This window comes from Amblyomma mixtum, chromosome 5 (genome assembly GCF_055824585.1).
Source record: "Amblyomma mixtum isolate Tamu chromosome 5, ASM5582458v1, whole genome shotgun sequence".
NCBI lineage: Eukaryota > Metazoa > Arthropoda > Arachnida > Ixodida > Ixodidae > Amblyomma > Amblyomma mixtum.
The window spans coordinates 3,934,808-3,951,148 of NC_143016.1; the positions used below are offsets into that span (position 1 = coordinate 3,934,808).

Sequence of the window (16,341 nt, forward strand, 5' to 3'; positions counted from 1 at the left end):
TCGTCTATCTTGATGATGTGGTTATTTTCGCTGCGACCTACGACGAACATCTCAAACGCTTGAGTGCAGTATTGACGGCCATCCGATCAGCCGGTCTATCTCTAAAACCGGAAAAATGCCACTTCGCGTACCAACGGCTGAAGTTTTTGGGCCATGTTGTGACACCTCAGGGTGTCAGCCCCGACCCCGACAAGACGGCCGCTGTAGCTGCGTTCCCGACTCCCACTGATAAGCGAGCTGTGCGCCGGTTTCTTGGCCTCTGCGCATATTACAGACGCTTCGTGCAAGACTTCTCCAGGCTGGCTGAGCCTCTCACACGGCTGACAAAAGACGATCAGCCTTTCGTCTAGGCACAGGAACAGCAGGACGCCTTCGAAAAGCTCCGCAAACGCCTACAAACAACGCCCATTCTTGCCCATTTTGACGAGGAGGCGGATACAGAACTTCACACCGATGCCAGCAACATTGGCCTTGGTGCAGTCCTCGTCCAGTGGCAAGATGGTGTTGAGCGCGTGATTGCTTACGCCAGCCGCACGCTATCTCGGTCCGAGGTCAATTACTCAACCACTGAAAAGGAGTGCCTAGCTGTTGTATGGGCGATAACGAAGTTCCGGCCCTACTTATATGGTCGCCCGTTTCGGGTCGTGAGTGACCACCACTCACTCTATTGGCTCGCGAATCTTAAAGACCCCTCGGGCCGGCTAGCTCGTTGGAGCCTTCGCTTGCAAGAATTTGATGTAACAGTTGTCTACAAGTCGGGCAACAAACACAGCGATGCTGACTGCTTGTCCCGTGCTCCTATCCCGTCCAGCTCTGATGACCTCGAAGATGACCCTCTATTTATTGGTGCTCTGACCACGTCCGCCCTCGCTCAACAACAGAGGGACGACACGGAATTACGGCCACTCATCGATTATCTTGAGGGTACCGCCTCGTCTATTCGCGCGTGGCTTGTCGTCGTTTTGCTTACGAGATGGCGTCCTCTACAAACGAAATTACGGCCCGACGGACTCCGGTTACCTGCTCGTAGTTCCAACGGCGCTCCGCACTGACGTTTTGCAGGCATGCCACGACGAGCTTCCTTCCGGCCACCTCGGATTTTCTCGAACGATGGCACGAGTTCGTCACCGTTATTACTGGCCCAGGCTTTCTGTGGCTGTCAAGCGTTATGTACGCACTTGCCGCGAGTGTCAACGTCGGAAGAAACCACCTTTCAAGCCGGCTGGCTTGCTCCAACCCATTGCTCCGCCGAGAATTCCTTTCCACCAAGTCGGCATGGACTTACTGGGCCCATTTCCCACGTCATCATTGGGTAACCGGTATATTGTGGTTGCCACCGACTACCTAACCCGGTATTGTGAGACGAAAGCCCTTCCCCGCGGCACTGCTGCTGAAATTGCGGACTTTTTCATCATCAGCATAGTCCTCCGCCATGGCGCCCCTTATGTTGTTTTAACTGACCGAGGCACAGCGTTCACGTCCACGCTTACTCAGGAAGTTATGCGACTCAGTGGCACAAGTCATCGTAAGACCACAGCTTACCATCCTCAAAGCAACGGCCTAACCGAGCGCCTCAATAAGACTATCGCTGATATGATTTCTATGTACGTCGACGATGACCATAAGAACTGGGACGCAATCCTTCCGTACGTCACGTTTGCCTACAATACTGCCCTTCAAGAGACGACGGGGTTCACGCCATTTCGTTTGGTGCACGGTCGTGAAGTCGTGACTATGTTGGACACGATGTTGTTGCCCGATATTGCACGCCCATCCGTTGCCGACGCTGATGCATTCGTTCGCCATGCAGAGGCTGCCCGCCGGCTGGCTCGGCAACGAACCTGCGTGCGGCAAGAACTCGATGCTCACCGCTATAACCTCCGTCACCGCGAAGTCATTTTCCAGCCTGGCGATCAAGTGTGGGTTTGGAGCCCCATCCGTCTGCGCGGTCGCTCCGAGAAGCTTTTGCGCCGTTACTTCGGCCCCTACGAGGTACTCCGCAAACTCAGCGACGTTACGTATGAAGTGCGCCCGCAAGGGAGTGTTCGTTCTTCCAGACGCCCGCCGACATCCGAAATTGTGCACGTCGCAAGACTCAAGCCATACCATGCCCCCTAGGACAACTCTCACCACGTTCAGTGCCTGGGATTCTATTAACACCCACACGCGGCTCCCCCTCACTTTCAGGCATCGAGTCGATGCCTTTCCAGAGGGGAGGGGCAATGCCGCACTTAGTTTAGACATCACTCTACCGGCGCCCCCGTGCGGTCTTTCTTCGACCTTTGTCGCGCGCCGGACTTCGTCCTCTTCTGCTCGGTGCTAGGGCCTGCCGGCTGCGCTCTGCCCAGTGTGCTCGCCAGGTACTGTTCTGCCAGGAATAGAACGTCCTACCGGCGTCCGTGACAATATGTTCCTGCCTTTGACGACTTCGCACCGTTTTGGTCAATCGTGAGTTTTGCAACGCCGCCACTTTCAGGGAGACACCAGGCTTACATGTCGATTTGTCATCTAATGCTTTCACATTGAGAATAATGTTGGACTTACCATGGCCTCCCGACATGCTGAGCTAAACATGCTTTATGTTGTTTCCAGACATCTACGACCAGCTCAAGCACACCCTTTACCAGGATGACGCAGTGGCCGGTGAAGCTGCGGGCATTGCCATGGGCCTGGTCATGCTGGGCTCCAACTCTGGCTCCACCCTGGACGACATGGTCGCCGTGAGTGTCCTTTTGTTCTAGAGTATGCCCCGACACAGCAGAAAGTGGGCCCACCCATTTCTCTCTTTCTTTTTTTTTGCTATCTATAAGGGCTCATTTAATGCTTCATTGGCTTGTACTGTGAGCGTCACCGTGAAGGCGGTCACTTTCATGTTGGCCAAGCAAAACCAATTAAATATTTGCCTGGTTTGACGATTCCTCATTCTCTAAGTAAACTATGATGGTGGCAGATACGGGAATTAAGAAGCAAGGTATTCTCATCAATTTTGTTGTCTTCTTGCAGATATGAGCTGTGGTAAAGCACTTTGTCAGTGTAGGTATGCCCTAAAGTGATCACCTTCATTTTAACATTGTTACAAACCGCAGGCTTTGTGCGTACTCAAGGCAGAATTCTCAAAGGAAATGCTTCAGTAAGTACAACTGATCAAGACTGGCCTAGCCCACAAGGATATGGAGGCAACTGAGTAATTAATTGCTTCCAAGTGAGGCAGGCAGTAATGTGGAAAAAACAGTGACAAAACCGAGTGACGTGAATGAATAATCAGAGAGGTTTTAATATGGAGGAGATTTAATCACGCCTTTTAGGCTTTGGAGATTCGCACATCAGCGCATGTTGAGCTACTGTGTCCGCGAGTGTATGCAAAATATGTTCCCTTGAATAGAACATTGTATATGACATATTTCCCAAAGGTGTCTCCTCTTCAATTTTTAGGAGTAAAGCTTAGAATTGGAGACCTGCCCAGTGCTTCTGTATGCTAATAATGACAGACCTAATGGTGTACGACATACATCACACTCTACATACCGTATTTACCCAATTCCAACGCGCCCCCGATTCCAATGCGCACCCAATTTACGGCACCAAAAAAAAAAATTCAAGCCCCGATTCTCACGCGCGCCCGATTTCAGGGACGAAAAAAAAAAAAACTACAAGCCCCGCTTATAACATGCATGTGATTTCCACGAGTGAAAATAATTTGCCACCCTTTCTATATTTTGAGGTGAGAACAGGCTTTTTATTCACCTGAACTTCATTCACTGTCACTCTCAGACAGCTCCTTCGCTCTCTCCGACCACAACATCTCGTCTTGAGTGCCGTCTATGGCATTAGAAATTCCGCATTTCTTGAAAGCACCTCGGTGGTGACGGGCATGTGGTCCACACGAAGCTGCCGTGTAAAGTCAGCCAGCTCATCTTCAAGGTCGGGAAACCTCCCCGCTTGCAGACCGTGGCGGCCTTTGCTTGACATTTTGCACTCAAAGATTGACTTCTTCAGTTTTCACCAGCCGCGAACACAAGTCTCTGGCACACCAAAATGATGGGCAGCATGCCTATTGCCGCTTTGTTCTGCGTGCAGAATAACTTTGCGTTTCAAGCTATTCTTGTGGCGGACACGACGTCTCTTCGTGGCCGCTGCATCCATTCTCAAAAACGATATCGCGCGGAGAGCCCACCGGAGAACACCACCGTCGCGCTACGGACGATGCTATAGCTTGCTACTCACGTCGTAAACGCAGCAAAACCGAGGCGAGGCGGTTCGTCCGTGAATTTTTTTTTGTGCCAAGCTCGCCGACAGAAATGACAAGCACCACACCGGTTGAAAACGGCTCCTGCGACGCAGAAAACGATGAGCAAACGTGCTCTCATGGTTGCCAGCTGTTAGTGAGCTCCCACATCGTATAATGGCGATGACGATGGGCAGCTATGGGGCAGTTTCGGTTTGTACTCGAATCCAACGTGCATGTGATTTTGAGACGTATTTTCCCCTAAAAAAGGTGCGCGTTGGAATTGGGTAAATACGGTACCTTTTGTAGCATTGTTTGCCAACCTGAGAGATTTAAAAACCAAAAGGTACATGCTGAAAAGAGCTTCTAATTGCTTTTCCCTGAAGTGCTCCAGATTGAAAATTTCAGTGCTCCAGTGTGCTCCAAATTATAAACTTTAGGGCTCCGAAAATTGCAGTAAATTGCATTTTACCAGTAGCATTACTGCATTCCTGACACAGATGCTTAAACAAGCTAGTTGAGAGTGGCGTGTAAAGGGCATCCTGACTGTCAGCAGTTAGGCTATGGCTAAAAGTCGCTTTATTTGTCCTGTCCCACGTGCTCTTGTCAAGCTGGGCTGCCTGCATACCAGCCAGTTCCTCTGCTTGCAGCCCTGCTAGAACAGTATGCTGTGGTGCCGCTATGCCTGCTGCTTCGGGATATGTTGTGCATGTTGCCTTGTGAGTTCCGGCTGCAGTGCTGGTAATTTTGTTCCTGCTTGCCAAAAAATTGTGCACAGTGCAGGATGAAGGCAGGGCAAACCTTCACGCACTTTGCTCTTGCCAGTTTTGCTCTTGACCTTACCTGTGGTGAGTCGGCAAGCTACTCAATTTGCTGCATGTTTGGGGCAGTGGTTGGATGCCCGTGCTGTAGAAGCTTTAGCGTGCCGTCTTCTAAGGATGCTGGACAGGGGTTCTGGTGGTGAAGTGTGGCGGCCCTGTGTGTGCAGTATGCCCAGGAGACGCAGCACGAGAAGATCCTGCGGGGCCTGTCCGTGGGCATCGCACTGGTGCTGTACGGACGCCTGGAGGAGGCTGACCCACTCATCGACACCCTGGCCAGGGACAAGGTGCGTCCTTCGCTCCATGAGCACTTGGCTGGGGCCAAGTTCTTTGTTTGGCACTTTATTCAATTTATTTATTTATTCAAAATACCTTACAGGGCCCAGAAGGGCATTGAGTAAGGGGGGGAAAAAACAACAGATTAAGCAAATAGGAACAATGAGTTAAAAACAACGCGTGATACAAGGCAAAAAGTAAACACAATTATAAATATACAGGGCAAAACGTAACCACAAGACATACATCACTTGCGCAGAACTGAGTGTACATCAGCCTTGGGGAATGCGCAGCAGTGTCCTCTAATTATTGGAAAATGAGGAGAAGTTAGTGGGGTCTTGTTCTTTCATAATTTAACTACTACTATGAGCTCAAGAAGAGCTTCAGTTGATTTTTTTTGCCGCATGGCTACTGTATATGCGAGTTAGTGATATCCTATCTGTAATCAGGGAGAAGAAATGGGCATCAGCAGTATATGGTGAAGCCCTTCACTGTGGCCTCCTTCGTAGCACCAAATAACGTGTAACAAGTCAGCTGCAGCATGTGTTTCAGGGGGGCATCTAGTTTTTACTAGTAACTTGTGCCGTCTGTCTTGCTGGCTTTTGGGCTCTGCCCCACGGAAGCCCGTGGTGTGCTTGTCCAGTGCTGGCTGAAATGTCGATGCATTCAGCCATCCCTGTGCAGCGTCTGACTGTGAACCTGCCGGCTTGTGATGCAGGATGCATTGCTGCGTCGTTCAGCCATGCACGCCATTGCGATGGCTTACTGCGGATCTGGCAACAACCGAGCTGTGCGGAGGCTGCTGCATGTTGCGGTGAGTTGGATGCCCCATTGGTGGTCATGGCCTGCAGGGCTTCTAGGACAGGGCTGGGCACGATACCTGAAGAAAGTATCTTCGATACCGATATCCGCAGAAATAGTATTTCAAATACTGATACTCGATACTGTGTAATAAATACCTTGGTACACCACCGAAATCACCAATGTTAAAAAAGCTGGTAACATGATTTGCTAGGTTAAGTAATTTCTCCATGTTTTCTGGAATTTTTAGTGTATCTGATATAGTGCACTGTATTTGAAAAGGTTTAAACTAATCTGGCTGCACAGATTTCTTTAGGTTCTACACTTGGCACAGGAGATTTCCTTAGAACTTCAGCATTGGACTGAAGTCGTGGTGACGTTGAAACGATCGCTTCCATAAGCAGCATAGGAAAAGCAATCTTTTTTTTAAAAGCAATGTTCTTGCAAACCAATTGCTGAGCACTTCGTTTGTTACTGCAGTATTTGTCAGTTGCCTTTGCCCTGTGGTTTAAGGTGCAACTTCCATGCACCTGAGGAAGCCGAACAGTTATTTCCCCAGCACTATGTTTAACAGACATTTGCAGTGCATTCTTCTTTAAAGGCTGGAAGGAAAACAAAGAATAAGAGAACTAAAAGTGTTTATTGGGCAAAACATATCTTGCCAAACTCTGTTATTCAGGCGCTCTTTTACTTAACGGTGGAAACGGCACTTCCTCAAACTGCTGGTGGAAAAGAGCACCGTGATGCGGCCATGCTATAAGCGAAGCAAATGAGAAAAGCCTCTCGACAGGAGCACACGAACACGTTGCCATGTTGTGTTTGATGTCTGTGATGGAGCAGCACAGGACGACGGGGCAGGATGGGAGACAGGTGCCGATTTACAGCTCAGTTTATTTCTTCAGTTTATTTACAACTCTGCTTCTTATACCAGCTGTACAACCACTTGCGTCACACCCATATCGCTCATGCACTTTGAGAAGCCAGCATTTTGGCCAAAAAAGAATTGGCTGAAAAGTTGGCATGAATATAGTGAATGTGTGAATGTGGCATGAAGTAGTCGGGGCAGACAAATGTTCTAGCAGTTTATGCATGCATCTGCTATAAGCCTTTTTGCAATCAGCAAAGCGTTGTCATGCGCTTGTCCTCAATGAGGGTATTAAAAAGTTTGGTTGACAGAAGCAGGGCAGATGGTTGTGGAATGTTATCATCACAAAAATCATGCATGGCACAGTAGGGTTTAGTGCATTGCACACAATGTGCTCCTCTCTGCAGGTGAGCGATGTGAATGACGATGTGAGGCGTGCGGCAGTGGAGGCCCTTGGGTTCATCCTATTCAGGTGAGGCAGATGTGCCTGTGCTACAGGCATGCTTGTGTGATATGTGTAACCTGCAGCCTTGCTCAGAAGTGTTGTGGGGAGATAGTGGCAACGATATGCCAAAGCACAAGTAGACTTGGGTTCAAATTTGTGACTTGCAAGGGAATGTTGCAGGGACAGAATTTTACTGTGATAACTGACTCCTTCTGTGGTTGGCATACCCGGCTGGGAAAGTGGGCGCACTGTAATGCTGTCGCTTGTTTGCGTGCTGGCATTACTGGCATTAGGTGGTAGGTCTACTTATCTAGTGATGACGCTGCACTGCATGTTCCACTGGGGTCAGGGCAGCACTTAGTGGCACACACCCTGCGGTTGGCTCATCACGTGAACCTAGATCATTCCCCATGCAGGACACCCGAGCAGTGCCCTGGCGTGGTGTCCCTTCTGTCGGAGAGCTACAACCCCAATGTGCGCTATGGCTCGGCCATGGCCCTTGGCATCTCCTGTGCTGGCACAGGCAACAAGGTGAGCTCCATAGAGTTTGTGGTGGCACCTTTTCTACAGCAGGTTGGGCCATTGGAAACACTGTTGTCTGACCTTGAGTGGGAAACATTCCATGCCTCCAGGCACTGTCATTGCCTGCACCTTTGGGGGTGCTCTTTGTGTGATGTCACACGGTTCTTGCAACCGGCATTCTGTGTCTTGGGGTGTAATTTCATTTTCATGTTTGTGGTTTGCGACAGGATTTATGTGCCTTTGACAGGGCTTGCAGTGCAGTGACACCGATATGTGAAGGCTGAGTGGGCTATGTTGCATTGCGAATGTTGCATTTAGGGCTTCGTTCTAAAGCAAGAGCTTTTTCTTCAGCTATTGTGAGAGAGCATGGAAGGGTTGTCGCACTTCTGTTGTAGCCCTAGCTGGCGCTCTTCGACCGTTTTTGCGAACTGTTTCATTGCATTTCACGAGCAGCGCACCCTTGTAGTTGCAACCTCTGATCCCACACAACCAGTATGTTATTTTGCCACCTTTTAGCTTTTCATAATTAACTGCTGCGGTGGCTGAGTGGTTATGGTGCTTGGCTGCTGATATGGAAGATGCGGGTTCGACCCTGGCCGTGGCGGTCTCATTTCGATGGAGTCGAAATGCTGGAGGCCCATGTACTGTGCGATGTCAGTGCACATTAAAAGAACCCCCTCTTATTGCCTGAGTCATTTTCGGACATTAAACACATAAGCCATTAAACCATCAACCACGTTACCACTTCATGGCATACACTTCTTGACAGCTGCAGTTTACAATGATTTAGGACAGCATTTGACAAGTTCCTCTTTCATTCAAAGGGTGAAGCTGGTAAAGTATTACATTTTCATTGCCCAATTAGATTTATTCTACTGTGATAGTTACTTTATCACTTTTACCTCTGACCCCCAATTCCCCCGCCCCTCATACATAATGCCCAATCAGTCCATTGAGGTATTACAGTAAAGATGATGAAAACCAAGATAAAATTTGTATGCTGTGTTTTGGAAAAGCACTTTTTCTTTTGTTTTATTTTCAACTAACTGGGGCTGTATTCTTGGCTGATTGGGCTTGAAGGGATGTGAAAATCATGTACGTTATGGTAGGAGCCATGTGAATCAAAGAAATAGAAGGAGCAGACAACTGGCGGGACGACGTGTTGCCGGAAGATTGCGATATGCTTCTCATGTGAAGGTGAATATAAATTTACAACCAAGAAGTGAGCTTATTGTTGTTTGTTCTCAAAGCAGTGCCGACATTGCTGTCCACAAAAGTGCGAACGCTTTCTTGGGTGTCAGCCACTAGGCTTTATCACAGGCAGTGCTCCTAAGTAAAGTGAAGTGCTGTGTAGTCATCCTTTAGTCATGAAGTTATCATCCAGTCGGTTATCATCCAGTCAAAGGAAAATTTATTTTCAGATTTTTGTGAGGAACGTGCCTAGATGCACAGACAATTACAATATAGTCGGTGGTACAAAATTTGAGCAGAATGTTGTCGGCATAACACACCACCCTTCAGGTGGCATTTTACGCCGACAGTATTGATGACTACGATGTGTAACGCAGGAAATTGATGACTACGATGTGGAATGCAGGAATGGACACCTAAGAGCTTCACTCTAAAATTCTATCCTCCCCTATGATTTAATCATGAAACTTCTATTACATTCTCTGCTGCCTTCCTGCCTAATCGAGACACCATTAAATTCCCTGCACACCCACGCAGCCAGCGAAATTTTGCATTGTAAGGACCGCAGTGCCAATAAAACACATCTGTTCTGTTGAGGGCATCCTTTTGATAGCATACCCTCTTCTAACATTGTTCCAAAGCCACCACAGACTGAGAAAAAGAAGAGCTACTAGGTTCTCGGGAACGCATGCCAGGAGCACTGACGCCGGAAAAGTGAACCCGAGCCATTTTGGGATGGTAGTGCTCATTGTCTGTTATTCGGCTTTGGTTTTGATTGAGAGAAGTCGCTATGTCATCAAAATGTTCAGTGTGCCTTACTCTTAAGACGGCAGGTGAGGTGCCAACCAGCATCCAAGGAGAAACCACCCAGTTGGGAAAGCCAACTACTTGAAACTGTGACCACTGTATTCATATTCAAACTATTTGAAGCCGCTTCTTTGTGGACGCATCGCATAATGTTTGTGCTTTTCTGGACTGCCGTGCGCAGGAGGCACTGTCCCTGCTGGAGCCAATGACGAATGACCCAGTCAACTATGTCCGCCAGGGGGCACTGATTGCCTCGGCACTGATCCTCATCCAGCAGACGGAGGCCACTTGCCCAAAAGTGAAGGACTTCCGACAGCTGTACCACAAGGCAAGCACCTGCTCAGGGGTGGACTCGTGAGGTGGCATTGGGAAATGCCGGAGACGCAGGATGCTTCTGCCGGTCTTGGGGCACAGAACGGCAGCTGAGCTAGGCTACAGACGCACCTGGTAGCATAGCAGTTGGCGCTGCGGTTGAAATTTCGGTGCAGCTGACCCTGAATGCAGCCTTGCACTACGGCCACTTTGCAGAGCAGTGTCTTAAGACTCTGTTGTGGTGCCACTAGTCATACTTTTGAAAGACTTCAATTTATTATTTAACTGTACAAAACAGAACCTGCAGGATCAGGCCTCAAAGTGGAGCTGCAAGGAGTCCTTCTGTGGAAAATTGCGATAAAGACAGTACGCGCACAGAAGAATGGTTGTTAAAAAAAATGGAGTCCTTCTGCATATTAATGAACAAGTAACTTTGTAGGGCATGTTTGATGCATTTAAATTCAAAGCACTGTTTCAAAGCACCCAATGTACAGTGTAGACTGTGGCAACAGAGCTTTAGATGAACTGAAAATGCTGCTTTTCCTCATGTCTTTCCATCAGTTTTGTCCTACGCGACAACTCTGATTTTTTTAAACATAGGCTGGTGAAGTGAAGTGGCTTTACGACTCTTCAGGTGGACGTGTTTGGGCCATGTGTGGCCAACGTTCTGTCTAGTACTGGGCATGTTGGGTGCTTCCCTCTTCATGTGCAAGTGAGCATGTGGTGTAGCAAAAGTATGCAGTGAATGAACCCAGTGTTGGTACTCAATCTGGCCTGTCTGGTGCTTGGTGCTGGTAGCCTCCACGTAACCGTGTGGAGCAATAAGTAGTTTACTGTGTCCGCAGGTGGTGAGTGACAAGCACGACGATGTGATGGCCAAGCTGGGGGCCATCCTGGCCCAGGGCATCCTGGATGCTGGTGGGCGCAACGTGACGGTGGCTCTGACGTCCCGCACTGGCCATGTCAACATGGCTGCTGTTGTCGGGATGCTGGTGTTCACGCAGTTCTGGTGAGCACCTCGTGACACTGCTTTGTGTGCCATGCGAAGCGTAAAGCCCAGGCTTTGGTAGTCCGATGCAGTGTGAGCAGCCACTACCTCTTTCAAGCCCCAACATTGACACCGCATTGTCTGTGCTTGATGTTTCACGCATTGTCTTTGTTTGGTGTAACAGGACACTTATTTACTTATTTACTTTCGGCAAAAAAAAAAAAATGGGGTTCCTCTGTGTAATACAGGGAAGTAGAGCAGTGATAAAAGGGCAGTTAGGGCACAGCCAGGTTGTGCCGCCTCGTACCCAGCCGTGGCAGTGTGAAGCTTTTCCCTGACACTTACTTTGAACATTTTAAGGGCATGCAAAAAGGGATTGGTGTAGAAACAGAACGGTGCCTGCCCAATGTAAAAGCTGAACAAGGAGTGTGCTGCAGAGGATAATATTGTTGGTGTTGGGTTCCTAGGTACTGGTTCCCGCTGGCACATTTCCTGTCGCTGTCTCTGACTCCCACCTGCCTGGTTGCCCTGACTGGGGAGCTGCGCATGCCACGCCTGCAGATCAGGTCGGGGGCCAAGCCCTCGACCTTCGCCTACCCGCCACCCCTGGAAGAGAAGAAGGAGCGTGAGCGCGAGAAGGTCACCACTGCTGTGCTGTCCATCACAGCCAAAGCCCGCCGCCGTGAGGCACACTCGGGCAAGGAGTCTCCTGCAACCACTCCAGCAACTCAGGAGAACATGGAGGTGGACGAGCAGCCACCGGCTCAGGCAGTGCCTGCAGCAGCAGCTGCAGTAAAGAAGGAGGACGCCACACCTGCCACAGGAGCAGCGGCCCCTGCCACACAAGAGGAGGCCAAGAAAGAAGACACCGACACTCCTGCTGCAGCAGAAGCCAAGCCTGAGGCCAAAGCCAAGCCGGAACCAAACTTTGAGCTTCTCTCCAACCCGGCACGAGTTGTGAAACCACAGCTTAAGCTGCTGTCAATGCCTGAAGGGTCACGTTATCGGCCCATCAAGGACGTGAGTTGCCCGTTTTCTTTCACGATTACACTTCTGCGCTCTTCATTTGCAGCAACTAGGTGTGCATGTAAGGTGTGCATGCTCAGCCAGTCATCTGTGCTCTTGTGTGATTACATTTATGTGAAGGTACTGTTTGCTGGCCCATTTGTGCTGCCTTGATGTAGTGCTGCTGCAGTTGTTATGTTTGGCTGGGCTTCACATGCACATAATTTCAATAATGTGCATAATTTTTAATAATTTGCAACATTGATTGTGTAGCTGGAAGTATGACTCCGCAAAATTGAGAATGAACTGCGCATACGCAGACACTGTCTAGTGCAGCCCAAAGAGGAGATCAGCGATGTGGTTTTGTCATCATTGTCTCTTTTGGTGTTTGGGCATTTGCTACAGATCACAATTGGTGGCATCATCATGGTGACTGACACAAAGTCGAGTGAAGAGGAGGAATTGGTAGAGCCTGTCTCAGGTGAGCCATTGTCCTGTGGACCCCATTACTTCTCATCCTGTTTAGTGACCATGCTTGTCTGTGGTGATAATTTGGTGTGCACAGGCAGCTGAGGGGGTGCCTAGTATCGTACCCTGCAAAGTAAATCAGATGTTTTCGAATACTGTTGAAGACACTTTTATTATAAGCACTTACTTAGCACAAATGAAGATGACGTAGAGCCTATATTTAGAGGCGTGCGAATGGCAAATCTTTGGTCAGACAGCAAATACGAATATAAATATTGGTCGCAAGTCAAGCAGAATATCTTCAAATACTTTCAGATGTCAATACAGGTAGGTTAAACTTAATGCATGCTTTTTCACAAAGTGAAGTGATCAAAAGAAACCTCTGTTGCAAAGAAATTTTGTTTTCGCTAGTCCTCAGCATGATTTAGAATAACAGCTAGGTTTAGTGTTCTGCATTCATGGCATGCATTTGGGCTGCAGCCACTCCTCAGAAACACAAAGAGATCACAATAATTCGAACTTTAAGAATGCATTTTAGTAACTGTAAATATGCAGTGCTGTCACAGTCATGCAGTCGCTATGAAAAACTCTCATGCAGCAGAACTTTCACTGAGAAGTAATCACATTGCCTATCTTCAGTTTCCTACATATTTTCTGCCATTCACATAACAACAATGGCACCTAGTCTCAGAACAAACGTCTGCGGACACAGAACCTGGTTACATTGAACATGCGAGACGCCAAAAACGCGCTTGCAGGGTCATGCTGCACCATCGTGGTCCTCAGAGGGGACATATACAAACATCAAAACCTGGGCAACTTTTGGCAGCTTTTTACACAAAAACCTTGAAAAGGACGCTAGGTATTTGAATGATAAGATAGGAGGCAAAAAGAAAGTTTACCACACCAGCACATCTTGGCTTTTACACACATTGGTGTCACTGCAAGGCTTGCCATGGGTAGGGAACAACTTCATAGCTGGGGAGAAGAGCAGCGCATTCATGGGTTGTCAGTGGTACCTTACGTCCCCTTTAAATGTTGACCCAGAAAATCTCTTTATGGTGGGCCTAAGGAGGAGAGCCTATATTTAGAGGCGTGCGAATGGCAAATCTTTGGTCAGACAGCAAATACGAATATAAATATTGGTCGCAAGTCAAGCAGAATATCTTCAAATACTTTCAAATGTCAATACAGGTAGGTTAAACTTAATGCATGCTTTTTCACAAAGTGAAGTGATCAAAAGAAACCTCTGTTGCAAAGAAATTTTGTTTTCGCTAGTCCTCAGCATGATTTAGAATAACTGCTAGGTTTAGTGTTCTGCATTCATGGCATGCATTTGGGCTGCAGCCACTCCTCAGAAACACAAAGAGATCACAATAATTTGAACTTTAAAGATGCATTTTAGTAACTGTAAATATGCAGTACTGTCACAGTCATGCAGTGTCACAGATAAAAAGGCCATAGCGGCTATGAAAAACTCTCATGCAGCAGAACTTTCACTGAGAAGTAATCACATTGCCTATCTTCAATTTCCTACATATTTTCTGCCATTATCCAAACAGCTGTTTAGCCTGGTCGTAGAAGTCCCCTAATTGCCATGCAAATCATGTCATCACTTGCGTCAACTGGTTATCGGCAATTTGTTTCCCAGCAAGGTGTTTCTTCAAATGAAGAGACCAGTGAAAATTGTTCAGAGCAAGCTCTGTGATATACGGGGCATGCTCCAAAACCTCCCATTTTGATCTTGCCTGAAGCGAGGTTGTGGCATGTGTGGTGTGAACCTGGGCATTGTGGTGAAGCAGGCATACGCCAGTTGTCAGTGGTTCTTTCAGTTTGTTTTGCATGGACTGTTATACAGTAATACCCGATTATAGCGAACTTGGATAGAGTGAATTATGTTTTATATCAAACACTGTGAAGTTCTTCTAGCACTATGTATGTTAAATGTATTTTTTATAATGAGCGATGTCAGTGCACGTTAAAGAACCCCAGGTGGTCCAAATTTCCGGAGCCCTTCACTACGGCGTCCCTCATAGCCCGAGTTGTTTTGGGACGTTAAACTCCAATAAACCAGACCGATCAGTCACCAAACACCCGCTACTGCGTCGCTGCGCTGGCTCCGGGTAGTATCTGAGCAACCATGTTGCCCAGCCGCGCTTCAGTGAAACCTGTGAAATGCAAGAGGAGCGGAAGCAGCCCTTTAAAATCCCCGCCATTGGCCTGCCTCACTTTGCGACGCGGGAACCTGCGCTGAAGTTTGCAGTGTCGACTGCAGCGCTGTAACACACAGCCTAGTACGCAGTTTTTGGTGCACTTATAGTGCTTTTCCACGCCACCTCTTTGCGTGAAGCCACACATGACGTGCATCAGCTATCTGGGCTATAGCGAGAGAAGCTGGGCAGCGAATGTTATCAGCCAGATGTGAGCCTCAAATCGTTCAAAATCTGCAGCCCAAGCAGCTGACGGCAGCAGTTTTTAGTCGAATGGAGCGCTAATATATTTGTATTCTTTTGTTCATGTTGCAAGTATCCTGTTTGCATTTCTTTTGTTGCTGATGGTGCACTATGTTCTAGATGCCTGCGCTGACTTGAGGTTGCTCCATTCCTTGGACACGTGGTGTGAACAGCAGCACAAAGAGGCTGGGAGCAGGGTTGAGTACCCATATGCTTATCAATCTCCTCTCTCTTCCAGCTGGGGGCCCCACCGCAGAGAATGAAGAAGGAGATGAGCCTGAGCCCCCGGAGCCTTTTGAGTACCCTTTCGACCACGACTGATTGTGCTTTGTTTGGTTTGTTACATCTGTGAATATAAAGTATGGACCTGGCTTCTTGTGAGAATTTCTCGGAGTACAGTTCGTGTGGAACCACGATGATGTTAAGTTCCTACATGTCTTGCTTTCCTAGTGTTAGCTAATCTTAGAATTGAGGCTGCCGTTAGTAGGAGGCCTCTAAAAATTTGCACTTTGCCACTGCACATGCACCGGACTGAGATCTGATCCGTGAGTTTGCATGAGTACGTGCTCCAAGCCCAAGAAGTGAGAAACTACACGCCACCACTGGAGCTGCCTTGCGTCTGCAGTGGCGGCACTATCAGAACTATCATGACAGCCTTGCTGTTTGCTTGCAGTGCTTTTTGCCAGCCATGAGCAAATGGCGACCAGGCTTTCGCCTTGTCTCTGCTACAGAGCTTGTGACACTTTTTTTTTTTTAACGTTGCATCTTGGTTAAATTTAGCAATATTGGACGTGAAGGGGACCAAGCCTTTCGCTTTGATGGCAGAACAGGTGCTTTCCATAATTTGGAACAGCCAGAAGGAAGTTTATATCAGATAGTTGCTTCTTGGCAGTTTATTACACTATAGTATAACATTATAACCAAGCAAAAAAAAATGTTTTGGTACTACCTGGGTTGTGCACTACTTTAAAAAAATAAAGTTGTTGGGGGCAGGAAGCTCTGGCCTAGTCTGCCGCAAGCCTATCTAAAAATCTTGTTCTCCCATCTCCGTTCTCCCCCCCTATGGAGAGGGGCATCCGTGACATGAATGCATGCTGTGGTGCTGCTTTGAGCAGTCTAAGTCTGCTCGGCTGCATCACCGCCGTCATGTTGCTGTGACGGA

At 48.2% G+C, this 16,341-nt stretch overlaps 1 protein-coding gene across 1 annotated transcript in view; it reads left to right on the forward strand.

The window, feature by feature from the left end:
* The window catches only part of Rpn2 (Regulatory particle non-ATPase 2), a 36,007-nt gene extending 20,457 nt beyond the window's left edge, over window positions 1-15,550 (forward strand). The window contains exons 15-24 of the mRNA XM_089543074.1: window positions 2,593-2,720; window positions 5,214-5,333; window positions 6,041-6,136; window positions 7,396-7,460; window positions 7,850-7,964; window positions 10,135-10,281; window positions 11,111-11,274; window positions 11,721-12,273; window positions 12,664-12,739; window positions 15,418-15,550. Of these exons, the coding sequence (XP_089399200.1) occupies window positions 2,593-2,720; window positions 5,214-5,333; window positions 6,041-6,136; window positions 7,396-7,460; window positions 7,850-7,964; window positions 10,135-10,281; window positions 11,111-11,274; window positions 11,721-12,273; window positions 12,664-12,739; window positions 15,418-15,500 (1,547 nt within the window). The 3' untranslated portion in view covers window positions 15,501-15,550. The remainder of the gene's footprint in view (window positions 1-2,592; window positions 2,721-5,213; window positions 5,334-6,040; window positions 6,137-7,395; window positions 7,461-7,849; window positions 7,965-10,134; window positions 10,282-11,110; window positions 11,275-11,720; window positions 12,274-12,663; window positions 12,740-15,417) is intronic.
* Window positions 15,551-16,341: the final 791 nt, after the last annotated feature.